This window comes from Mesoplodon bidens, assembly GCF_964165515.1.
Source record: "Mesoplodon bidens genome assembly, chromosome: X".
Classification (NCBI taxonomy): Eukaryota; Metazoa; Chordata; class Mammalia; order Artiodactyla; family Ziphiidae; genus Mesoplodon; species Mesoplodon bidens.
The window spans coordinates 125,149,641-125,172,269 of NC_138163.1; the positions used below are offsets into that span (position 1 = coordinate 125,149,641).

Here is a 22,629-nt window from a genome sequence, read left to right on the forward strand (position 1 = left end):
AGTTCAATAAAACAAAAATTTGTTCCTGCTGGGAAAATGATCCATACACTGTGTTTGGTGGTGCCAAAGAAGTCTAGCAGGCTTTTAAGGATAGCAAAGTGAGAAAGTATGGTTTGAATCATATTCCCAAGACACTACCCAGTAAATCTGGGTCTAGCATTATGCACTATGTAAGTGCTAGAAATTTGTGCCACAAATTCCAGACGAATGCAATTGGTCCACTCACCGATTTTGGTGGACAGAGGAGAGTGCAAAAGCCCTGGCCTTCAACTAAGTGACCAGCGAAAGCTAGAGCCAGGCAAGGAAAGAGCAAATCACCAACTAACAGAAGCTGTTTTTTCATGGAGCCTGCAAGCTCACCCAATTTGGTCAATTTCACTCGGTTTCAAAGAGACAAACTGCCAACCAAGTGTTAACAAACTTTGTGAGCCAAACCAAAAGACATCTGTTAATTGTAAATGTTAATCAAATTCTTTACAGGAAATAAGGGATTTTATGAATACTGTCTGCCAACAACTGGCTAATCAGACAACCCAAACTAGCCTTTCACTAGTTTGTTTGTTTAATAGCCTTTTATGCTTCAACCTCCTTAACTGATTCAGAAGATCCAGAATGTCGAAGAATTTGTATCTCAGTGAATTTATGGAACTGGCTCAGGTACTTAACTAGCACAAAGAGAATATGACCCCATGAAAATAAAAGACATGCTGTTGTCATCAGTAAAACAAGTTTACTGGAGCAGTTTTCAGGGCTACCATACGTAAAAATGGGTACCATGGGTGGAGTGACTACAGGAAGCTTTTTCAAAGAAGAACTATGCTTTAAATGATTCTTTGAATTAAAAAGAGGAAAGAGGGATTTCTTGATGCTTGGATTCTCCCCGTTGGTGGAATCTGTCTGCAATATAAGATACAAATAAACTAATTGCCAAGGAAAAAAAAGAAGGTGTTCTTATCGAAACTCCTAGCCCCTGGATGCCCTCAAATTGTTAAATATTAACAGTCAGTGAAAGAATCTCTGTGCTGTGTGTGCATCTTGAGAGGTTCTGTTTCATTTCTCACCTGGACATGAAGATGCCAATAATGTAAATTCAAGACATGTAGAAACTTCTGTGTATATAAAGAACATTCGGACAGGCTCAATACCTATAGCAGGAATGTCTCTAAAGACCTACACACATATATTCACATTAAGCTTACAAAACATTTAAGGATTTATTTATTTATTATCAGAAATAGGACTGTTACAAAGAATTATGTTTAAAGGGCTACTGATGAGCTTCAATCTTTTCCTAATTGCCAGAGGACTTAAGCAACTAAATAATCTACCATGTAATCTGCCTGCCTATTAGGAAAAAAGAAAAAAGACACTGCAAACCTTTCTGAACGTGGTCAACTCTTGAACCAGAAAACATCACTTGGAAGAGGAATATATCAATATTGCAGGATTCTACCGTTGAGGAAGAAGCCTGGTTCTACACTGTGAGAAGTATTCACCCCATGGAAAGTAGCTGGCACAATTCAGAATACGCCACAAAAGTGAAGAAACAGAAAGTTCAATCTTTAAACTGAAGCATGATTACCAGTTGAGATACTAACTAGGGTAAAATTACCAAGTTGGCAAAGTCACCATATGCTCTGAGGGCTTATGTAACTGTCTGAATGTGGAACTGAAGCCAGATTTCCCAAGGAGGCTTCCAGATTTGCTTGAGTCAAAGCAGGCATCTTTACAATACAGAATGATTTTCTGGCACGACTTTTCCCTGTTTTGGATATTTCAATTGTCAGAGAACCAGAATGTATATGAAGGTGTTCAGATCATCTTTTATTGGTGTGTATGAAGACATTCGAGTAAAATAGCCCATAAGGTTTCCTGCTCCCAAGACAGGGATCCAGGAAGAGTTTAACTTGCATGTCTAAGGAGGCCACAAGAAAGCCCTCAGACATGTATATGTATAACTGATTCACTCTGCTGTACAGCAAAAAGTGACACAACATTTTAAATCAACTATACTCCAATAAAAAAAAAAATAAAATAAAATAGAGAAGCAACAAGGATATAATGTATAGCACAGGGAATTCTAGCCATTATCTTATAATAACTTTTGAGTGTAAACTGCAAAAATACTGAATCGTTATGCTGTACACCTGAAACAAATATAATATTGTAAGTCAATTATACTTCAATTAAAAAAAAAAAAAAAAAAAAGACAAGTAGCCGGAGGTGCTCTGCACCGGTGGGCCCCTGGCAGGGACTGAGCTAGGCCTCCTATTCAGGAGAACCCACCTCCCGTTCTCCCAACTGATTGTGCAACTTTGGGCAGGTCACTACTTGCCTGGGCAGTTAGCAAAATAAAGGGGTTAAACTAGATTTAGGACCCACAGAGGCTTCTCTCTGTGCACTGGGTATCAGATTACCATTTTGAATCTTATGCAAAGGCCACAATGCTTTAAACCTTTCAAAGTTCATTTACCTAGTTTCCTTTTGCTGAGTTCTAGAGAGTGAAGAAAAGTTAAATTTAATTCTGTTCCAATGCTCATGTGAAGGAGGCAGAGTTAACACAAAGTCAAGCTTGGGAGCCTGAGGTCTGCCAGGAAGTACTATGCTGAGTGCTTTTTGGAAATCTTACTCTAGATATCAAAGTCCTTTAAACATTTTTTTTCCTCTTTTAATTAAAAAAAAATGCAGAGGGTATAAACAACTTTTGGTTTGGAAGGCTTAAGTCATTGTGACCTGTGCAGAGATATTTTGCAGTTGCTTTACATATCAAAAAATGAAAAGTATGAAACCCAAAAAAAATAAGTTCAAGTGGAGAGTATGTTAGAGAATAGTAAATTTCCTATTTACCCTACTCTACACTATTTAAACATCTAAAATTTGAACCAGATCCTCAATAATAGTCAGTCAACATGTACATACTTGACTCATGCCATGGTAAGCCGCAGGTTTAACGTCGGTCTAAGGCAGACATCAAAAACTAAATCTACATACAAAAACACCTTCAATTCCTGTGTCCTTGCTACTTTCTTCCACTTAATCACCCCACAATAGCTATGGGCCTGAGGTTAAGAACAAAAACAAACTCGAAATAAAAATAACAGTGGTTAGGAGGAGGTAGTCTAAGTTTAATGTTCATGATGGATAAATATGTTCCACAGATGATGATATAGTTTTATTAGCACTTTACATATTTTAAACTTCTCTACTTCAAATCAGGTCTATTTTGTTCATCTGGTCTAAATAACATATGCAGTTAATATGCAACTAAGTGACATCTTGACTGGACCTTCTACTTTAAGTGAGTTTCAGTTAGCCATATAGGCAGGTTTTGTTTTTTTTCTAAATAAACATTTCAGGAATATTATGCAGCCATTAAAACGAAGATAAGAAAATCTGTGTAGTAACGTACAAATTGTGTGTATGTGTGACAGAAATACTATTAAAAAGCCAGAATACAAAATTATACTAGAATGACTACTATTATTTAAAACAAACTAAAAAACCACCTTCTTTCCATAAACATATGCACAGGCCAAAAAGCTAGGAGGAAATATACCAAAATCCTAATACTAGTTGTGATAGGGTGGTGAGATTAGAAATGATCATTTTTTAATCAATTTTTCTGTAATGAGCTCATATTTATATTATAGTGACATCATAAATTTAACAAACAAGCAAGTAAAGAGTAATCTAGAAAGGTAATCTAGGAAGGCCTTTATTAAATCCTTACTTCAAATATTATATTCCTTTTTACTATCATCTATCTCATCTTTACTCACCATTGAGTCATAATCCTAGACTTTTCGTAACGGAACAGACAGACCTCAGAAAAACTGAGTCTAATCTATTCATTTTAAGAGACGAAATCAATGAAGTCCATCTGAGTAGGTTATTTTGATTATGGCTTTTTCTTTTTAAATAAACGAGAGTCAATCGTGTATGAAGTAAAACTAGAAACAAAATAATTTAAAATGGCTGACTCAACCTTGTCTAGTCTCAAAGTTGTCATAAAGCAAAGGAGGAAGAACGTCTCGTTTGGGTGAAGACGTTCCTGCTGGCCTGGAGGCCTGGCTTCCCCACGTGTTCTCACGTCACTAACCAGCAGAATCCTTGCCTGGTTGGTTCAGTGATGTGACGTGCACAGTTCCATGTACCCAGCCCTTGGTTCAGGTGGAGGGCTCTCAGGAAATGAGACTCATTCCATTTCACAGTTCAATCACAAGATAAACATGTCCTACTAAAGCAAGCCTTGAAATGTCAAATACTATGACCTGTGTGTGACTAGGCAGCCCAGAAATGCACTTGTCAACGTGGGAATCAGACAACCAGCCAGGGGAGAATAATGAACGATGGTTAGTTAAGAATTTTAAGATTTAAACACAAACCAAAACCATTTCCTAAATTTTCACATATCTTTAACCCTCAGAGAGAAATAAATCCTGCAGCTTCATAGTTTTTACATGAATATAAACCCACATGGATAAGATGTTTATTGAGAAAGGGTTAAAGCATTCTCTTTCATCCAAATTAAATTTCTTCTATTCCTGGAGATTCTGTTGAACCTAGAAAAGGCTCTGTGAGAGGAGGATAGTTGTATAGAATTTGAGAAAGAAACATATACAGTATATGCATGTTAAGTCTCAATAAGAAAATAATTCGCTTTGATTGTCACATACAAAGTGTAAAGTACCCACAGACTAATGCAGACTCATACGGATGCCACTGTAAATAGAAACTGGCCATCTACTTACTGTTTGAGATTTCTTCTTTTTCTTTTTCATTGACCTGAAAAAACCTTGTTTTTCCTTTTCCTTGAGTTGTTCAGAATGACTAATGTTTTCAGGACTTTTCCTAAATGGGAAGACATTTTTATCATATTGATCTTTCAATCATTCTGCCATTATATGACAAATATAATGAAGACTAAAAATGCATGACACCAGGTTCAAATAGCCATGAAGAATCAAGCACGTAGGTAAAGAGCCTCTAAAAAGCACAGAAGGAACTGTATCTCATCAACCACGGTTAATGATTAGCCTTTGGCAAAGGCTCACTTGAACTAGCAATTTGAGCATTATTACAAATGATCTGTATCTATGCTGCAGGACCATTTTCATGCTGTTGAAAACCTCAGAATTAGAGTCTGAAAAGCACACGCTTTGAAGGATGGCTTTTCTGTAACCCTCTGAGAGAAACAGAAACATTTTCAGTATCTTCGTTTTTCTATTTACCTTTTAAAAACCAGCTTAACAAGTTCATTATTAGTGGCTTGCCAAGGTACTGAACATTTAAAAAAAAAAAATCAATACTGCTACATAAACCTTACAAATAAAAGTAAAAATTGCCTGAAACTGGAAAATCCCTTTATAAAAATCTTATATATATTTATTAAAACTAAATAAAAAATAGATAAGGTATGAAAAAATGGAGACAGGATGAATGCTTTAATACAAAGCACTCTTCTGGAAAAAAAGCTTCTAACTGAAAATAACGACATTAATACCACCAGGTATTTTAATACAAATAGGAGATATTAAAAGACAGCAAACAAGACACCTCAGCCTCAAGAAGGTGACTACTTGTATGTTAACAGAGGCCCTATATTACTTAAATTAATTTACGGTCTTTAAAAAACAACTGGAATGGTGTCATTCTGGAAAAAGGCACATTCCACGGGCCCTATTTTGAATTTGAACATCTAGATGACTGTGGAAAACCATTTTCTCAAATGACTGAATTCCTTCTATTAGGTATTCCCCAAAATCAAGAGTAGAAACATTAAAGGTGACAGAATTCATTCATATTTATGGTTTTAGAGTACTGAACAGTAAAGTTACCAGAACATCTAAAAAAATATGAGTAAACCAGCATCCTTTACTTGATTAAACCTGTGTGAAGGCAGAAAATATCTATACAAACCATTACAGATCCACATGATAGAAAACACCATGAAGCTATTTTTAAAAATCACATCTTCACAGATTTTTCACTAATATAAAGGAATATTCCAACTACAATACGAAGTGAAAACAGCAGGATTCAAAACCTTCTACATAATATAAGCCCAACTGTATTTTTTTAAAAAGGCATATATATGTATATATACACACGGTTTTTAAAAAGCAGGAAGAAAATTTTTAAAAATCTTAATAGCCATCATTTGTGGGTAGTAGGATTATTGGTGATTTGTTGTTACTTCTTTTTAATTTCAAACAACAAACATGTACTGCAGATATAATAAAAAGGTTTTACAAACCACACAAAATTCATTTGAAAAGCCACGAACTCATGATCAAAGACCACAAGGGAAACAATTTAGAGAGAGAGAGAGAGACAAACACACAAAAAACAAGAAGTAAAAACCATGACTGCTTGAAGGAGCAATGGTCATTTCTTCTTAAGTGTTTGGCCTAAAAGTTAATGGGAATACCAAAGAAGTAAAAACATATACTGCAGGCTCAGGTGTTCTTGAAACTCATTAGGACCTGCAATTTTAAACCTCACTGAGAGAATTCCAAGTTCTGAAGTTAAAGTTTTGTAATACAATACAACCAATAAAATAATTAGCATTGGGACTCAGAATGATGCGTTTAAAATTTTGAAAGCTGAAAAGCTTCAGACATGATGGAATGAGTGAGAATGGAATAGTGAAAAGTTAAAGATTCTTTAAACTCAGTGTTGTAGTGCTGGAAAAAGCACTCTCATCCTAATGACAGACTGGGCCTATTCGGTCAAAGTTTCTTATGACAAGTACTGTTGAGATTAAGGAGATGAAACCCTTGGATGGGGCCTAAAGACAGACTGCCCTAAACTAAATTCCAGGCCACAGCATTCAGTTATGTGAAGGTTCTACGGAACACAGCAGAACAGTGTAAGTAGTTTGCTGGAATCACAGAAGCACCACTCTTAGAATTGAAAGGAACCTTAGAGAACATCTAGTCCAACCAGCAATACTATTCCTAATGTTCTGGAACTTCCAGAAGTTAAAGAATTATATGCTTATGATATAGCTTATGCCCTTCCATAATGGGGTCTGCACATAACCTAGAAGCACAACAGAATACTCAGATTAACGGATAGAAGTTTTTGCTAATCAGAATTAAAGTCTAACAAAATCTCAAAGGTCTGCTGAGGGTCAGTAGTTAAAGTGCTTCCTGCCAACACAGGAAATCTTTAAGGGGGACACATTCATCATGACCACAGTCTCAGGATGGCAATGGGCATTACTATAAGAATGTTAACATTGGCATGAGAGGAAGTGAAGGCTTGAGACACTAGTCCTAGGAGGAGCAGGATTTGGGTAGGAAGAAGAGCCTGTCCAATAAAATGAAAGTGAGAGGATGGGGGGGTGGGGGAAGGGTACTGAAAGAGAAGCAGCAGCAGTACAAAAAGTCCGGTGTTTGCAGTTCCTTGTGTCCCGAAAACACAGAGGATGAATCAAAGACTCTCCGCAGGGTCTCTTCAGAGGCACTGGATAAACTAGAGCCCGGCGGAAAGGGGAATGATGAGGAAAACATCCTCAAACTGGAGCTGCAGAGAGGCGGTAGGGCCAAGGTCCAGGTGGGGAAAGATTCCAGGGGCCAAAGCAAAAAAGAAAATAAATTACCCTTGGACTAGAGGATGAAAGCTAGGTGTAAGGTGTGAGTATGCATGCATCACAAAAGACACAAAAGGAAGTCAGAGAGAAAGAAAGAGTGCCAGTCGGGGAGAGAGAGGGAGACAGAGAGGGAAAAGACATCGAGAGGGAGAAGCTACATTGAATCATACACATACAGAGAATTAACAGAAAAACATAAGGGAGAAAAGCCTGTGAGAGAGACTTAGGGATGGAGAGAAGCTGCTTGGAACACAGGCACCTAAAAAGCTGTGTGCGGTACAAATGAATGAAAGGACTTCAACATTTATAACAACCAGTAGTGCACCCAAAGGGTAAGAGTGAGCTGCACGACTTAATCTCATTTGTGAATTCTGGACCCTGCTGTTGATTCAACAGTTGTGTGCTGAGCTGAGCTAACTAACTGTACAGGCAACAGATGGGTTCAAGAGGAGCAGCACAGAGAAGGGCAAGTGGGACAGGAGCTTTCAGAAGGACCACCCAGCTAGTCACTTGGCACAGTGTGGGGTGGGGTGGGCAGTGAGGATGATGGGGGAGGAGTGTGTGTGTGTGTGGGGGGCGGTTAACAATAACAGTCTCCTTCCTGAACTCAAACAGTATCTACCACATGGGACTCAAACAGTATCTACCACAACAGCTACTACTTCCATAAGGGGTTAAACGAGGAAAGAGAATTCAAAAGACTCACCTAAAAAAAGGAAGGAATTAAAACTGACTGAATCAAAGCCAACCAACACTTACAGAGTACTGTGTATGCACCAGGATCTGTGTTAGGTGTTGGAGATACAGAGAAAAACTAAAACAAGGACTGTGACCTCAAGCTGCTCACAGACTCAAGGCAAAAGACCCACAGGTTTGACGGAGGGCCAGGAAGCGCCAGCATAATCCCTCCAGGAGCAGCAGCATGAAGGCGCGCAGAAGAAGAGAGATGCTTACTCTGCGACACTTGCCCTGCCACCCTCCGGCCCTGCCAGTGTGACTAGGGTGGGTCGGCTAATGTCTGAGAGTAGGAAGTCAGTGACTAATTCTACAGGAATAATTCTGCGAGTTATCATGACAAGCAATAATGGATACCAATGTCTTCGTAACTTTACAAGAAGAGAAAGCCTGGGATTGTGCAAGTGAGTGACAGCAATTCTTCACTTACCTCAACTACTGGGATTTCTAATTAATTTGGTTTACTACTTAAGCGTCAATTTTTAACCCAATTTTGACAGCAGTCTTCCTAAACACTTGGTCTTTTTATAGAAAGTAAGAGCAGCCTATTTTAAAGATATATACTCTACATGGATATCTGTGCTATGTATAAGACCATACAGCTAGAAATGATTTTCCCACTGGGGCCTGAGAAAAAGCAAAAACACCCCTCTTCTCTCTATAGCTATTGTTTAGGATCCTTCTCCCTCTGCACACTGTACTGTTACCTGGGATTATTTCTTGCCTGACAACCTCAGTGCCAACTGCTAGAACTGTGCATAAAAGAAGAATAAACAGGCTCACAGGGAGGGTGGAGGTGTTTTCCCATTAATAAAGATGATCAATCTGACTGCATTAACCCTATTTTTGTTGTTCTGAAATATTTTGGCTTATCTCCCAGTTCTTAACTGGATTCTGGACAGCTGAGATGGCCAGAATAACAGCTCTGGATATTATACTACACTATCCATTTATCACTTTAAAGTATGACATAGTAGCTTGATTTTTCTGTTGCAAGAAATGTGGACACTGTACAAATATCCTCTTCTCCAAAGAAATGGAAGTACTACTAACAAGGAGAAACAGACTGCTCTTAGGTAAGTGATAATTTAGGAACAGCAATTCACTATGTCACCATGGTTTGTTCATGTTTTTTTTGTTTGTTTGTTTGTTTTGCGGTATGCGGGCCTCTCACTGCTGTGGCCTCTCCCGTTGCGGAGCACAGGCTCCGGACATGCAGGCTCAGCGGCCATGGCTCACGGGCCCAGCTGCTCCATGGCATGTGGGATCCTCCCGGACCGGGGTACGAACCCATGTCCCCTGCATCGGCAGGCGGACTCTCAACCACTGCGCCACCAGGGTAGCCCTGTTCATGTTTTTGTAACAGTTATCAAACGGCATTTCTCTCAAATATAAATATGGTGAACCAATGAGAGATATTGTTCAAGAAAAAAATCCAAGACAAGTCAAGCTTAATGGATGACTTAGACTAAGTTAGATATGATGCGTGGAGAACCATCATAGCAGCATTATCATGAGGGGTAGTAAGAAGAAAAGAATATAGCCAATTCATCCCTGGCAATTCTGGAATTCTCTCAAGACTCATAACAGCAGTATCAGAGTAAGGATGACTTGAAGAAGACTTATCTAAAGTTCAGCATCCCAACTGTGCCTCTTTTTTAAAACAATTGTTGTTAGGTTTCTACACATATCCAGGTCTGAACAAGCTCTAGTTAAGATGATTATCAAAAACACAGAAACAATATGCTGTTAAGACTGTTAATCCCACATTTGGATTTAGTTTTGATCTGACCTACCTAATTTTCATAGGACTATGTTAACATGCAATCGACGCACTTTTAAACCATCACCACTTCATCATGCAATGACCAAGACGAAAAACAATTCCATCTCTACTTCTGTGTTCTCACAACTTAGACACTATTCTCACGGCTTGTCAAAACCACACTTGAAAACTGTCAACGCCGGTAACTTAAAGAAGTTGTACCTGTGCTCTCAGGTTAATGTATAGATCTTGTCTACTATTACACGGAGAAAGAATGAACTGAAGTTCATCAGCAAAGTTAAGTGGAGAGGAGACACCTGGCAAGTCATACTGAAGTTAGAGAACATTAATGGCAAAAACCAGGGCTGCTAACGTTAACAAGTCACAACGGTGCCAGGCACTGCTCTAGATGCTTTTTGACGTTTGACTTCATTTAATGATCATATTTACCCGATGAGGGAGGTGCTATTCTTAGCCTATTTTACAGACAAGGAAACTGAGGGGCAGAGAGCTGAAGGTCACATGGCCAAAAGGTGACACTAGTCAAAATATCCTATTTCCAGGGTCTAACCTCTGAGTCATTAATGTTAAAACTCTCATTTTATAAATAAGGCGATAGATATAAAGTATGGTTATAAAAGAAAAAGTATTTATAGCTTTAAGAAAACCGTTTTTATTATTGTAAAAATAAGTAAGTTATTTTCCACATAGGGTATGGTTAACACTGAAACCTTGATAAAACCCTGCCAACAGGGTCCAAATTGTGTGAATTCTGGCAGTAAACAGCAGAGATGGTATCTGACAGATTGGTCTGTTCTCAATTCAGTGAGTTACAATGAGGCACCATTTTATTCTCTTGGTGGAGAACTTAGCAGCCGTATGAAATACATAAACACCCCTCACATCTAGATTCCGGGAAGTCTTTCTGGGCAGTTGAGAATATAAAGTCTACATTAATAAAAAAATAGTCCTACCCCCAAGACAAGATCTGCTAATGAGACTTGATGTATGTTATAATTCTCTCCTTAAATTTTTATTACACATGACACAAAGATTAAAGGATAAGCAAAATTGCCACATCATTTTATCCTCTGACTACCAGTACATTTTTGTGGTAGCATGAAGGGTTGTTCCCCTATTTCTCTCTTTTCACCCTGAATGAAAGTCAGGTGGCACAGAAGTACAGGACATGAGCTTTGGAGTCAGAATGCATCTAGGTCTAGATCCCAGCTCCCTCCTCCCTGTTTCTGGCTGTTCAGCACCAGGCAGGCTCCTTACCTTTTCTAAGCTGCAGTTTCCTCATCTGGAGAGTGGGAGGCACCCCTACTTCAAAGGCTGATTGTGAGTACCGAGTGAGACAGTGTACACATAGAGCTAAGCAAAGTGTCCTACATGATTCAACAGCAACAAGTGGAGAAGACAGCAAAGGACATCAATCATGTCAGAAGAAGGCGATGGAAGACTTATGAGGTATGTACTGACCCAGGATATTTTCTTTCTTTTACATGGTATTTAATATAAATGGTGAACATGAAAGAAACTATTACAAATAATGACAAATCACATTTCCCTTATTAAACAATCTCTCTTTAGAAAGAAAGACTTAGCAGGGGAAAGAATGCTAAAAAGTTTTATCCAGAATTTCTCTGAAATCTAAAATCTACAATTAGAAAAAAGAAGAGTAAAAACAAGCTAAAATACCCACCATGGATCAAATGCTGGTTGTCTTTTTGAGTGATTGGTTCCAGAACTGCTTTCTGATGGTAGGGAAGAAACTCTGGTTGACACATTATTTTCATGGAAAGAATTATCTGGACGTGGAGATGGCACTGAATAAAGAAAAAGTAAGCCACTGATATACTCTTTTGGTTAAAGCAGTTCTCATGTTGTTCTACTGCACTTCCTCTCACACAAACAAAATAAACTAACAAAAAGATAAGTCAAAATCCTTATTTGCCCTTCATATAACTCTTACATTTTCTGAAGCTGGAGGCATTCCAGGGAGAATTCCCCCCACTCCCAACTGCTTATGATGGTAACTTGCAAGGGTCAATTAACACCAGGCAATATACATTCAAGGCATAAATTGATGTGTCAGCTGATAAACTGGAGAACATCGTAGGAGATTTAAAAGTATGAATATGATCCCCATCTCCCTGTTTTGACTTTCTTTTAAGTTGAGGCGTTCTTACATCATAGACCCAACTACGTAAAATCTATTCTTAGTGTGAAGTGATTCTTAACAGTATGTGTACTGGAATACACAAACTACAGTTTAAGCCTTGCCACTTGGGAGGTGGCATCAATTTTATATTTTTTAAAACTCAATTCCAAAGAAATTTGGTTATTTGTACAAAAATACTATTTTTCTCTAAGTTTTCAATCCAGGAATAAACAAAAAGACAAACCACAATGTATGTGAGTCAATACTTTTCTGCTTTTCTTTGGGGGGTGGGTGGGTATTATCTTTTTCTATCAATTTCTAAGCTTGGTCATAAATGAAAATATATTGCAAATTTCATCACAAAAGGAATATACAGGCTGTATATAAAGACAAATGACACCATATTGACCCTTGGCCAGCAGGACTGAAAATGGGAAATATACTAAAAAATCTGTCATTTCAATGATACCACTAAATCTTCATCCAGTTAGATTTAGTAGCATGATTGAAATGAGTGATGTCTCTAAATGTTTCACCTAGTTAAATCTTTTCCTTCTATTTCTGGACTTTCTAAAATAAAAATGTTCTACCTGCCAAACAGTTAAGTCGATTATGAGGGGCCTTGCTGATAGTAACCAAGTTAATTCACTTGCAATCAAAATAAAACTGTGTTTCTAGAGGTCAAGGACTAATTAATAAATTGAAAACTTAGTTAACATTTTAATATTAAAGTATACTCTCCAGACATCTATAGAAGTAACACGTGTATGATCCACTTTGGAAGTAAAACTTACAGTGAGAGTAGAAAAGACTTGCTTATATGTACACTACAATATTTTGTTTAATTAACTTAAAAATTTTTTTTAAATTTATTTTTGGCTGTGTTGGGTCTTCGTTGCTGCATGCGGGCTTTCTCTATTGTGGTGAATGGGGGCTACTCTTTGTTGTGGTGCGCAGGCTTCTCATTGGGTGGCTTTTCTTGTTGTGGAGCATGGGCTCTAGGCACGCGGGCTTCAGTAGTTGCAGCATGTGGGCTCAGTGGCTGCGGCACGCAGGCCCTAGAGCGTGCGGGCTTCAGTTGTTGTGGTGCACGGGCTCAGTAGTTGTGGCTTGCGGGCTCTAGAGCGCAGGCTCAGTAGTTGTGGTGCATGGGATTAGTTGCTCTGCGGCATATGGGATCTTCGTGGATCAGGGCTCAAACCCGTGTCCCTTGCATTGGCAGGCAGATTCTTAACCACTGCACCACCAGGGAAGTCCCAAGTTTAATTAACTTTAATCTGAAGTAAAATTTTAGTCCCATAAGGTTCTAAAGTAACCATGGCATCAGAAAAAAGAATAATAAATGCATCAAAAGGCATATTCAATGCCTTATACTTTTCTCAAAGGTTGGGCTAGGAGGGAACAGAGTAGCCTAATTCAATATACAGTAGGTCCTACATAACACCTGTATGCATTTATTTAGCTCAGGTTCCTAGTTAAAATGACCAAGCAGCTGTCCGTGTTACCCCCCAGTTCCTGCCCTTTCCAGCTGTCCTCCCAGATCAACAGAATAACGAGAAGGGGCAATGTGGATGTGGCAGCTGTAGAAGGTCGTGGTGACCCTTGAAGGAGGCTTTGAGAAGCTGAGCCTCACGGACTCAGGAGGCTTACTGAGTGGGCTTACTGCCGGTCTCACCACTAGGGGCTGAGGATTCCTGGGGGCTCCCACTCTATTACTACATAGCTCCTTCAAGGTGATACCTTTCTCTCGCAACCTCTCCTAAATCCATTCAGCCACTGAAACATCTATTATAGTTGTCAAACATCAAAGCACATTTTTAAGGTCATGCAAGTACACTTGAAGATTTTCTTTCATCCAATCAACAAATATTTATGAAATTGCCAGGCAGTGTGCTAGTCAATGAGGGTAAAAGAGGAAAAGGTAAAGGGCCTTGTAACCTTGTGAGAGAGAAATGCAAACAAAGAATCAGTACCATGTGGTGTGTGTCATGTTAGAGACAGAGGGCCATGGGCGGAACAAAAGAGGAAACACTTCATTTCACCTAGGTGGGCAGGGAAGCCATCACACTGCAGAGGACCTCAAAGCAGAATCTCAAAAGGGACAGAAACAAGTTGTCCAAGTAGGGGGAGCACTGCATTCAGGTCAGAGGAGGGCATGGCCTGTGTGAGTCCCACAGGCTGGGCACCAGAGTGGAGGAGGAGGAGCTGGAGAGGATAGCAAGGGCCAGGGCACAGAAAGTCTAGAATGCCATCTTAGGGAACTCAGATTTTGTCCTGATGCCAATGGGAAGTCGCCAGAGGACTCTCAGCAGATGAGAGGTAGAGGACTGGGACTGGGGTGGAGGCAATGGATTGCCCTGCTATATTTTTTTCCCTGTAGCATTTATTATCTTTTACTGCTCTATGTAATTATTACATTTAGTGTTGCTCTCTCCTCATGAGAATGTGAGCTCTGTAAGGGTGGAGACCTTTGGCTGTCTTGTTCACTGACGTTCTAAATTAGAAGTGTCAGACATACAAGTGACATCAATAAATATTTTATGACTTGGGACTTCCCTGTTGGTCCAGTGGTTAAGAATCCGCCTTCCAATGCAGGGGACGCAGGTTCGATTCCTGGTCGGAGAGCTAAGATCCCACATGCCGCAGGGCAACTAAGCCTGCGCACTGCAACTACAGAGTCCACGCACTCTGGAGCCTGCACGCAACAACTAGAGAGAAGCCCCCGTGCCGCAGTGAAGAGCCTGCCTGCCGCAAAGAAAGATCCCACGTGCCACAACTAAGACCTGAGGCAGCCAAAAATAAATAAATTTTAAAATATATATGTTATGACTTAATCGAATGAATGAGTGGTGTGGTCAGAACACAGCTTCAGAAGGATCACTCCAGGGACCGTTTTTTTTTTTTTTTTTTTTTGCTGTATGCGGGCCTCTCACTGTTGTGGCCTCTCCCGCTGCAGAGCACAGGCTCCGGACGCGCAGGCTCAGCGGCCATGGCTCATGGGCCCAGCCGCTCCGCGGCATGTGGGATCCTCCCGGACCGGGGCACGAACCCGTGTCCCCTGCATCGGCAGGACCCGTGTCCCCTGCATCGGCAGGTGGACTCTCAACCACTGCGCCACCAGGGAAGCCCCCAGGGACCGTTTTGATGGTGACCTTAGAGACAGGGAGAGCAGTTGGGAGGCTACTCAAAGCACCCAAGTCAGAAGCCACAAGGGTCTGAACTAAGACAGAGGGAACCAAGGCAGGGAGACGTGGTGGAAGGCAGTAGTGCAGGTAAGAATGACACTTACCGGAAGTCAGGGCAGTGAAATGTAGGGGAGAGTGCAGCCTGGATGTGTAGTGAGGGGGAGAGAAGAGAGGACCCTGATGGGTGCTAGGAGCTGGGTTTACCTCGGTAGAAGCTGCCAACTCTCCTCGGAACAGGATCATTGTACAGGTGTCTGTTTTCTTTGGGGACAGTGCCATCATCAGAGTGGGGGTCATGATACGCTCCACCCTGAGATAAAAAATAGGTTTATAAAAAGTAAACAACAGAGACATAATGAGGTAGCCTGTGAACGTAGAACAGTGCCTAATTGATCTATAATTTACTCCGGGATCTATTTAAGAGGAAACTCAGAATTATGGCATGAGGAAAACTGCTTACTTTATAAGCCAGTTCGAATTATCTGTGGGAGATGGGGTACAAATAAATCTTAAAAGATAGACTGTAATGATGTTGAGTGACCAATCTTTACAGACATGTTCTACTGTAAAAGGTAGCAGCTCTAGGAAATTCAGACCTCAGACTTCTGCCGTGCATGGAATGAAGAGGTGCCTTCTCTGGAGGACTCCTTAACGGAAGATCGCGCCACAGTCATCTCTGGAGGCAGTTGCTCTCCGGGCTGGAAGTCAAATTTCAAAGGATTTATAAGAGTGTCCTGTTCCTAGGGATGAAAATCACCTAAATCGCCATGGGTTTTATTTGGTATAACCAGTACCTTAACTGGCTAAAATAAAAAATGTGAATTGGTTAAAATACAAATTGTCCTATAAAAGAGTGAATCATCTGATGAATGTAAAATAAGTCAAACAAATGTCACACAGATGGAAAGTGAAATTCTCATTAAAGTTAATGCAAGCAGGGAATGAATTACTCTGAAAATAGTTCAATTAATTATTAAAAATAAAGAAAATCATCTTCCTAATATCTAGAAAGTCATGGTCTGAGCAGCACTCAATTAGAATAGAGTTAGAGATTCTGTTAGTTAATCCAAAATTTCTCTAGCAGATTTTAGGCTGAGTTCTCAAAAAAGAACTACATATGCAAAATTATTTTTCATGAAGGACTTACAAGGCAGATTAAGATGAAAACAAACGTTCTTTGGATATATCAAGGAATTGAATCAGTACCCTTAATAATTTCTGTCTTAAAAATTCCCTAACTACTGTAGGTTTTGTACTTAAGTTCTCTTCTTAATCTTCTCTAGGATAACAGTAATTATACTTCATGTATTTTCTTAATAATCACGACAGCACTCATCTCCGAGACACTACCTATTTCTCTCAAGGAAGTGAGTCACAAGCTAAAAGCAGCCTTGGTCCACAGTCGTGTTCATTGAGGGGAAAAGTAGCATTTTCTACCCTCAGAAAAAAAAAGATTAAGGAATAAAATTAGCAAGCCATTCAGAGGAGTTAGCTGAATTGCATATCTGTATACTATGCACAGAAAGAGTATTATTTTGAGCCTTACATGGTGTGTCAAAAACAGTTTATTTGAAATTTAAAATATGGTTTTCTCTTTCTTCCCCTCACTCCCCAAATGTACTATGAAAGGATTCTGGGCAGGAAATTACCCAATGTAGCCTTTCTTCTTTCTACTTTGTGACAAGATCTCATTTGAATTTTATCACCTGCATTGTTTACAAAGACCTCTACATCTAACATAAACTCTAAGTGACAGAGCCAGTCCAGTCCCCTTGCTCTTGAAGGTGCCTACAGTACTTTGCAAGAGAGTGATTCCCATCATTATTCACAGCTTCAGTTACTTTTCAAGCCATATGCCATCTTTGTGCCTTTAAACTTGTACTTTCTTGCAGCTTTGGCACTGCATTTCCTGAACTGGACTTAAAATTCAGTAACAGTTGGATCTGTGTTTAGCCGACAGTTATTGTTTTATAATTAGCTTATTTCCACCATGTTCATGAAGCCTTTTCTCTAGCACTCTCAGAGAGCCAGTCCATTTGTCCATTTTCCAAGGTATAGTTGTTTTTTTTTTAACTTCTTCTCTATTTACACTATGCTTAATGCTAACACACTTTACTGGCTTTGACCTCCATGTAACATTTATGTGTAGCTGCCAGACTCTAGAGATCTTTCTAGGCCCTAAATGATCCCTTCTCTCTAGAGGGGCTCCTCCTCCGACTGCTCTGACTCCAATCATGACATCTCCTACCCCTCCTCTCACCTGGGCCCCAGACAGTCTTTCCAACCTCATGGAGAACGTCTCTGCATAGGGGCCCAGGGTCACTCTTCAACCTCAATATGTCAGCATGACATGATGCAAAAAGCTCTGGCCTACGGACCTGGACATTACCTCGAGATCCCAGCTCCACCCTGAACTAGTTGGGTAAACTTGGGCAATCCACCCAACCTCTCAGAGCCTCAGCATGCTCATCTGTGCAATGGAGGGGTTGAATGAGGTGACTTCAAGTCCTCTCTTCTACTCTGAAAAGGAGCTCCAAGAAGAGAAACCTTGAAGGCTTCCTTTTTTCTATATTCAATCCTTCAATTCACAAGTCCCGTTTCTACTTCTGAGGAGTCCTTAGACCCACTCTTTCTCTGTCTTCCCACTGGCACTGACTTAGTCCAGAACATATTTCTCCTCACCCCATGCTTGGATTATTGCAAAAGTCACTCTAAATCTTGCATTTTTTCACTCAAGCCACGTGGCCCAAGTTGCAATCCCACAACCCACCAAGCTACTTAATGTCTCAATTATCCTCCTTAACTTCCAGATATCCTTTTTGGCCCTCCCTCGAGCCTCTTTCCTGATGTCCACTCTACTTTCTTCCACTGGTGAAACCCCCAACATCTCAGAAGTTTCTGCTCAGATTCCACCCCTGCCCCCTGGGAGCCTCCTACAACCCCCTGCTGGGACTGTGCCACTCCCCTCTGTCCCTGTTCCCCTCTGCCCCTGCGGTGCACACAGCTCTAGCACAGTGTGGGCATGCAGCCTTACAGTATTATTACTACCTATCTATTGGCAAGTGTCATCCCACCACCTCCAGCCCATACATTCTAAGAGGACGGGGACCACATCTTTTTCATCAGAGCCTATCATTGTGCCTAGCTCAGTAAATGCCTGAATACATCTTCATCCTTTAGCCACAAAACCTCTCTCCACATCTGAGCTCTAAGCAAGGCCTTCAGTTGCTCCTAAAGCCACTTCTGATTGCTCCTGCTCACAATGACCTCTCCCTGTCCTCAAGTACCGTTTATAGCCAGTGCCACAGAAATGTGGTTCTTAATTATTTCATTTTTATCATATATAATTTAATCTTCCTTGAGAGAAGATAAATTTCTCAAGAGCAAGAACCCTGTCTCAGACTCTTTTTGAGTGCCCAAGAATACCCAGCATAGAGAAGGTATTCAGTGCCTAAAGAACAGCCCCCATCATCCCAGAAGCAGTGGCAACAACTAAGACATTTACTCTGTGCCCGGCACAGGGCACACAGTGCTTTATACACCATGTTTAATCCTCACAACAACACTCAGATGAGGAATCAAGGCACAGGAAGATTATATCACTTTCCCAAATTTACAGAGTTTGAAGCACACTGCAGGACTGGCTGCCGGGCATTCCAGCTCAAGATCTTAGCTGCTTTGCTACACCAACTGCTCAGTTATTGACAGTCTCCCCCTCCCCAGCACTCATCTTGCTAAGCTTCCCACTGCATAGTCCATCTTATTTTCTGGCGCTCTGACACACGCTGATGAACCAATTTTTGTATCCTCTAAAAGGAAAGTACTTTTCCTATATGACACTCTTTTCTTCTTCTAACACTGGTTTTTCTCCACCTTCATTTCTTTGATGCAGGTGAATGTTTCATATCACGAAAATATAATTTTAAAAATATGTGTTCTGTTACAAGAATGCTGCTTCTTTTAAACAGGTTAGTGTCAGTTCTAGAGTCTGAAGATCAGTAAGATAGAGGCACCGTTATGCTAAAAACATTGCCTTGAGATTTAAAAACAACCCAAAAGACTGAAAATTAGCATTTATCCTGGCCTGAAGTTATATTTACCTATAGTTCTGGATAAATTTAAAACTTTTCAATTCAGTTAAGATATCGAGTAAGGTATTAGCAAAAGGGTTTGAGTTAAGCAAATGTGGTTTGGAGAGATTAGAGAAAATCCCCATGAATTCACACTGAATTTTGAGAAAATTAAAAACTAACTCATATAGCTGATGAATTCTGTAATAAATCAAACTAGGATTCTCTAATGCAAATCAAAACTACAATTAGGTACCACCTCATGCCGGTCAGAATGGCTATCAATAAAAAGTCTACAAATAACAAGTGCTGGAGAGGGTATGGAGAAAAGGGAACCCTCCTACACTGTTACTGGAAATGTAAGTTGGTGCAGCCACTGTGGAAAACAGTATGGAGGTTCCTCAGAAAACTAAAAATAGAATTACCATATGATCCAGCAATCCCACTCCTGGGCATATATCTGGACAAAACTATAATTCAAAAAGATACATGCACCCCTATGTTCACAGCAGCACTATTCACAATAGCCAAGACATGGAAACAACCTAAATGTCTATCGACAGATGAATGCATAAAGATGTGGTACATATATACAATGGAATACTACTCAGCCATAAAAAGAATGAAATAATGCCATTTGCAGCAACATGGATGCAACCAGAGAGTATCATATAAAGTGAAGTAAGTCAGAAGGAGAAACACAAATACCATATGATATCACTTACATGTGGAATCTAAAATATGACACAAATGAACTTATCTGTGAAACAGAAACAAAATCAGGGACGTAGAGGACAGACTGGTGGTTGCCAAGGGGGAGGGAGGTGAGAGAGGGTTGGATTGGGAGTTTGGGATTAGCAGATGCAAACTGGTATATACAGGATGGATAAACAACAAGGCCCTACTGTACAGCACAGGGAACTATATTCAATATCCTGTGATAAACCATAATGGAAAAGAATATGAAAAAGAATGTATATATATGTATAACTGAGTCACTTTGCTGTACGGCAATAATTAACACATTGCAATTCAACTATACGTCAACAAAAAATAAATGAAAAAAAAAACAGTACAAACTATGAACAAAATATGCCAGAAAGGAACATTTAAGAAAGGAAAACAGATTTTGAAAAATAAGCTTTCTGCATTGAGTACTCAACAATTAGCTTAAGTAACTAAAAAAAATTTTTTTAACAGATTAGTCCTTCAAATATTGCTTCCTTAAATGTGTCCTATCAAGAAAGTATGACCTCTTGCAGTAGGGACAACTGCACACTGACCCCATCACATCCCCGCACCACCTTTCCATGATGAGCCGACAGATCTGGTCAAGGTCCTAAGTTGTACCTGAGGTGATAAGAGCTGCAGGCTGTTGGCTCTGGCCGCCATCCCTTGCCCTACGCTCAAGCTTCCGTCCAAGCCTTTGGCTCTCACTTTGTCCCGGGTCACGTACATGGAATGCCTGTGTGGACGCTGCTGGGAGGAGAAGGGGCTGGTGTAGCCAAGCCCATACGAAAAGGATTCATGAGGCGCAGACAGCGAATGTGAATGGCTGCTGTCCATGTGTTCGGGCAGCTTCAACTCCTCCATCGTCTTAGAATGCCTGGTTGTGGTTCGGCGTGAGTCAAGAGTGCCCTCACTTCGGTTATTTCTCCCCGAAGGGCTGAGCAAAGTTCTCGTGTCGCTGTGCCTGGTGAGGGTTGGGCTGGTGGGAGAGTTCAAGTCCAAACAGCTGGATGGGAAGTACCTACTGGTACTGGACTCTGCGATCTGGGCCCTGGCTTCAGAAAGGTTGCTCACAGACTTGGAGTCACTCAGTGCCCCATGGCTTTTGGCCTTGGTCCTATAGGAAGGACTCCTAGAGGACTGGGGAATGGTGTCGATGTAGCTATGCCGACTCTGCTTTTCACTGGGCTGCAGCGTCCCGGCTTTGCTCTGAGAACTTTCCATAAATGAGTGCCGGTTCTGCTGAGATCTGCTGCTTGATTTGAGGTACTTCGTGCCCGGGCCTTCCGAAGGCTTTGGGTCAATATTAAAATCAAACTCTGTCTTTGATTTGGCTTCTTTCGGGCTGAGAAGGTGTGGTATGTTGTTGTTGGTCAGATCTTTGCTGGTAGACCCAGGCTGGCTGCCCGCTTGGTAGGTTTTGGTGTGCATGGGACTAAGAGTAGCTCCAGCAAGGTTTCCGTTCAGGAAGCTTTCATTGGCAGGAAGACCTTCGTCAGCCCGGGGCAGACCCACACCTAGGTTCTGGATGTCCTTGCTGTTAGATCTGTGATGAGACTGCAAAGCCGCACTTTTGCTGGCTTGGTTTCTATGTCAAAAACGAAAGAAGTATTTCAGTTTCCCTCAAGAGCAGAGGCACAAAAAGTATCATTAAAACAAAAAAGAACAAACACCTAAAACACTGCAAAGACTAAAAACAGTAACTCTCTCAAACATGTGACTATAAATAACACGTAATCTATCAATAAGAAGTAAGGTGCTTAGATCAAGTCACTCTGCCACAAAGCACTGGTCCTGATGAAGTGCTTTGGCATTCTTAAATGCTCAGCTAACTTACTGCCAACACAGCTTCTAACTGATAATCTGGGCAAACATGCTTTTGCTATGTTGGTGCTCACATGCGTGTGTGCTATAGAAAGACTGCAAAGAAGAAGAGGGCTGAGCTATAGGCAAACTCTTTATAACTCTTTGTCTGCTTGAACATCAGAAGGAGACATTTAGACTTGCAGATCACTGTGTTCCTTGAACTTCGTTTTTATTCGTAAAACTCACAGCCTGCCTCAGAGATCACACTCACTGCACATACACACAAGCACCAATGTCTCTTTTGTCTTTAGCCTGTATAATCAACAAATGAGAATTCTACCAAGGTACTCAAGAAAAGAAAATGATACTCTGAAAAGAAGTGTGAACTGCCTAGTGAGGTTTGTTGGAAAACATGATGATCAACGTTTATGTATTAGAGAAGCAGCAATAGTCGGGGCATGTCAGTGTCAGATACCTCCTGTACACTCAACAGGAGCATGTCTCTAGCTGGATCACAGGGATCTAAACAGATAATTTCTCTCCAAAAGACACAATTTATTCTCTTTTTCATTTCACAC

At 40.4% G+C, this 22,629-nt stretch overlaps 1 protein-coding gene across 3 annotated transcripts in view; it reads right to left on the reverse strand.

The window, feature by feature from the left end:
• CDKL5 (cyclin dependent kinase like 5) overlaps positions 1-22,629 on the reverse strand; it is a 187,525-nt gene that overhangs the window by 3,296 nt on the left and 161,600 nt on the right. For 2 of the 3 annotated variants that reach the window (XM_081222834.1, XM_081222835.1), the window contains 6 exons: positions 20,867-21,833; positions 16,043-16,144; positions 15,651-15,756; positions 11,803-11,926; positions 4,752-4,851; positions 775-897 (listed from right to left, as the gene is read on the reverse strand). In XM_081222834.1, the coding sequence (XP_081078960.1) occupies positions 775-897; positions 4,752-4,851; positions 11,803-11,926; positions 15,651-15,756; positions 16,043-16,144; positions 20,867-21,833 (1,522 nt within the window). The remainder of the gene's footprint in view (positions 1-774; positions 898-4,751; positions 4,852-11,802; positions 11,927-15,650; positions 15,757-16,042; positions 16,145-20,866; positions 21,834-22,629) is intronic. The other variant, XM_081222836.1, reaches the window with a different exon arrangement.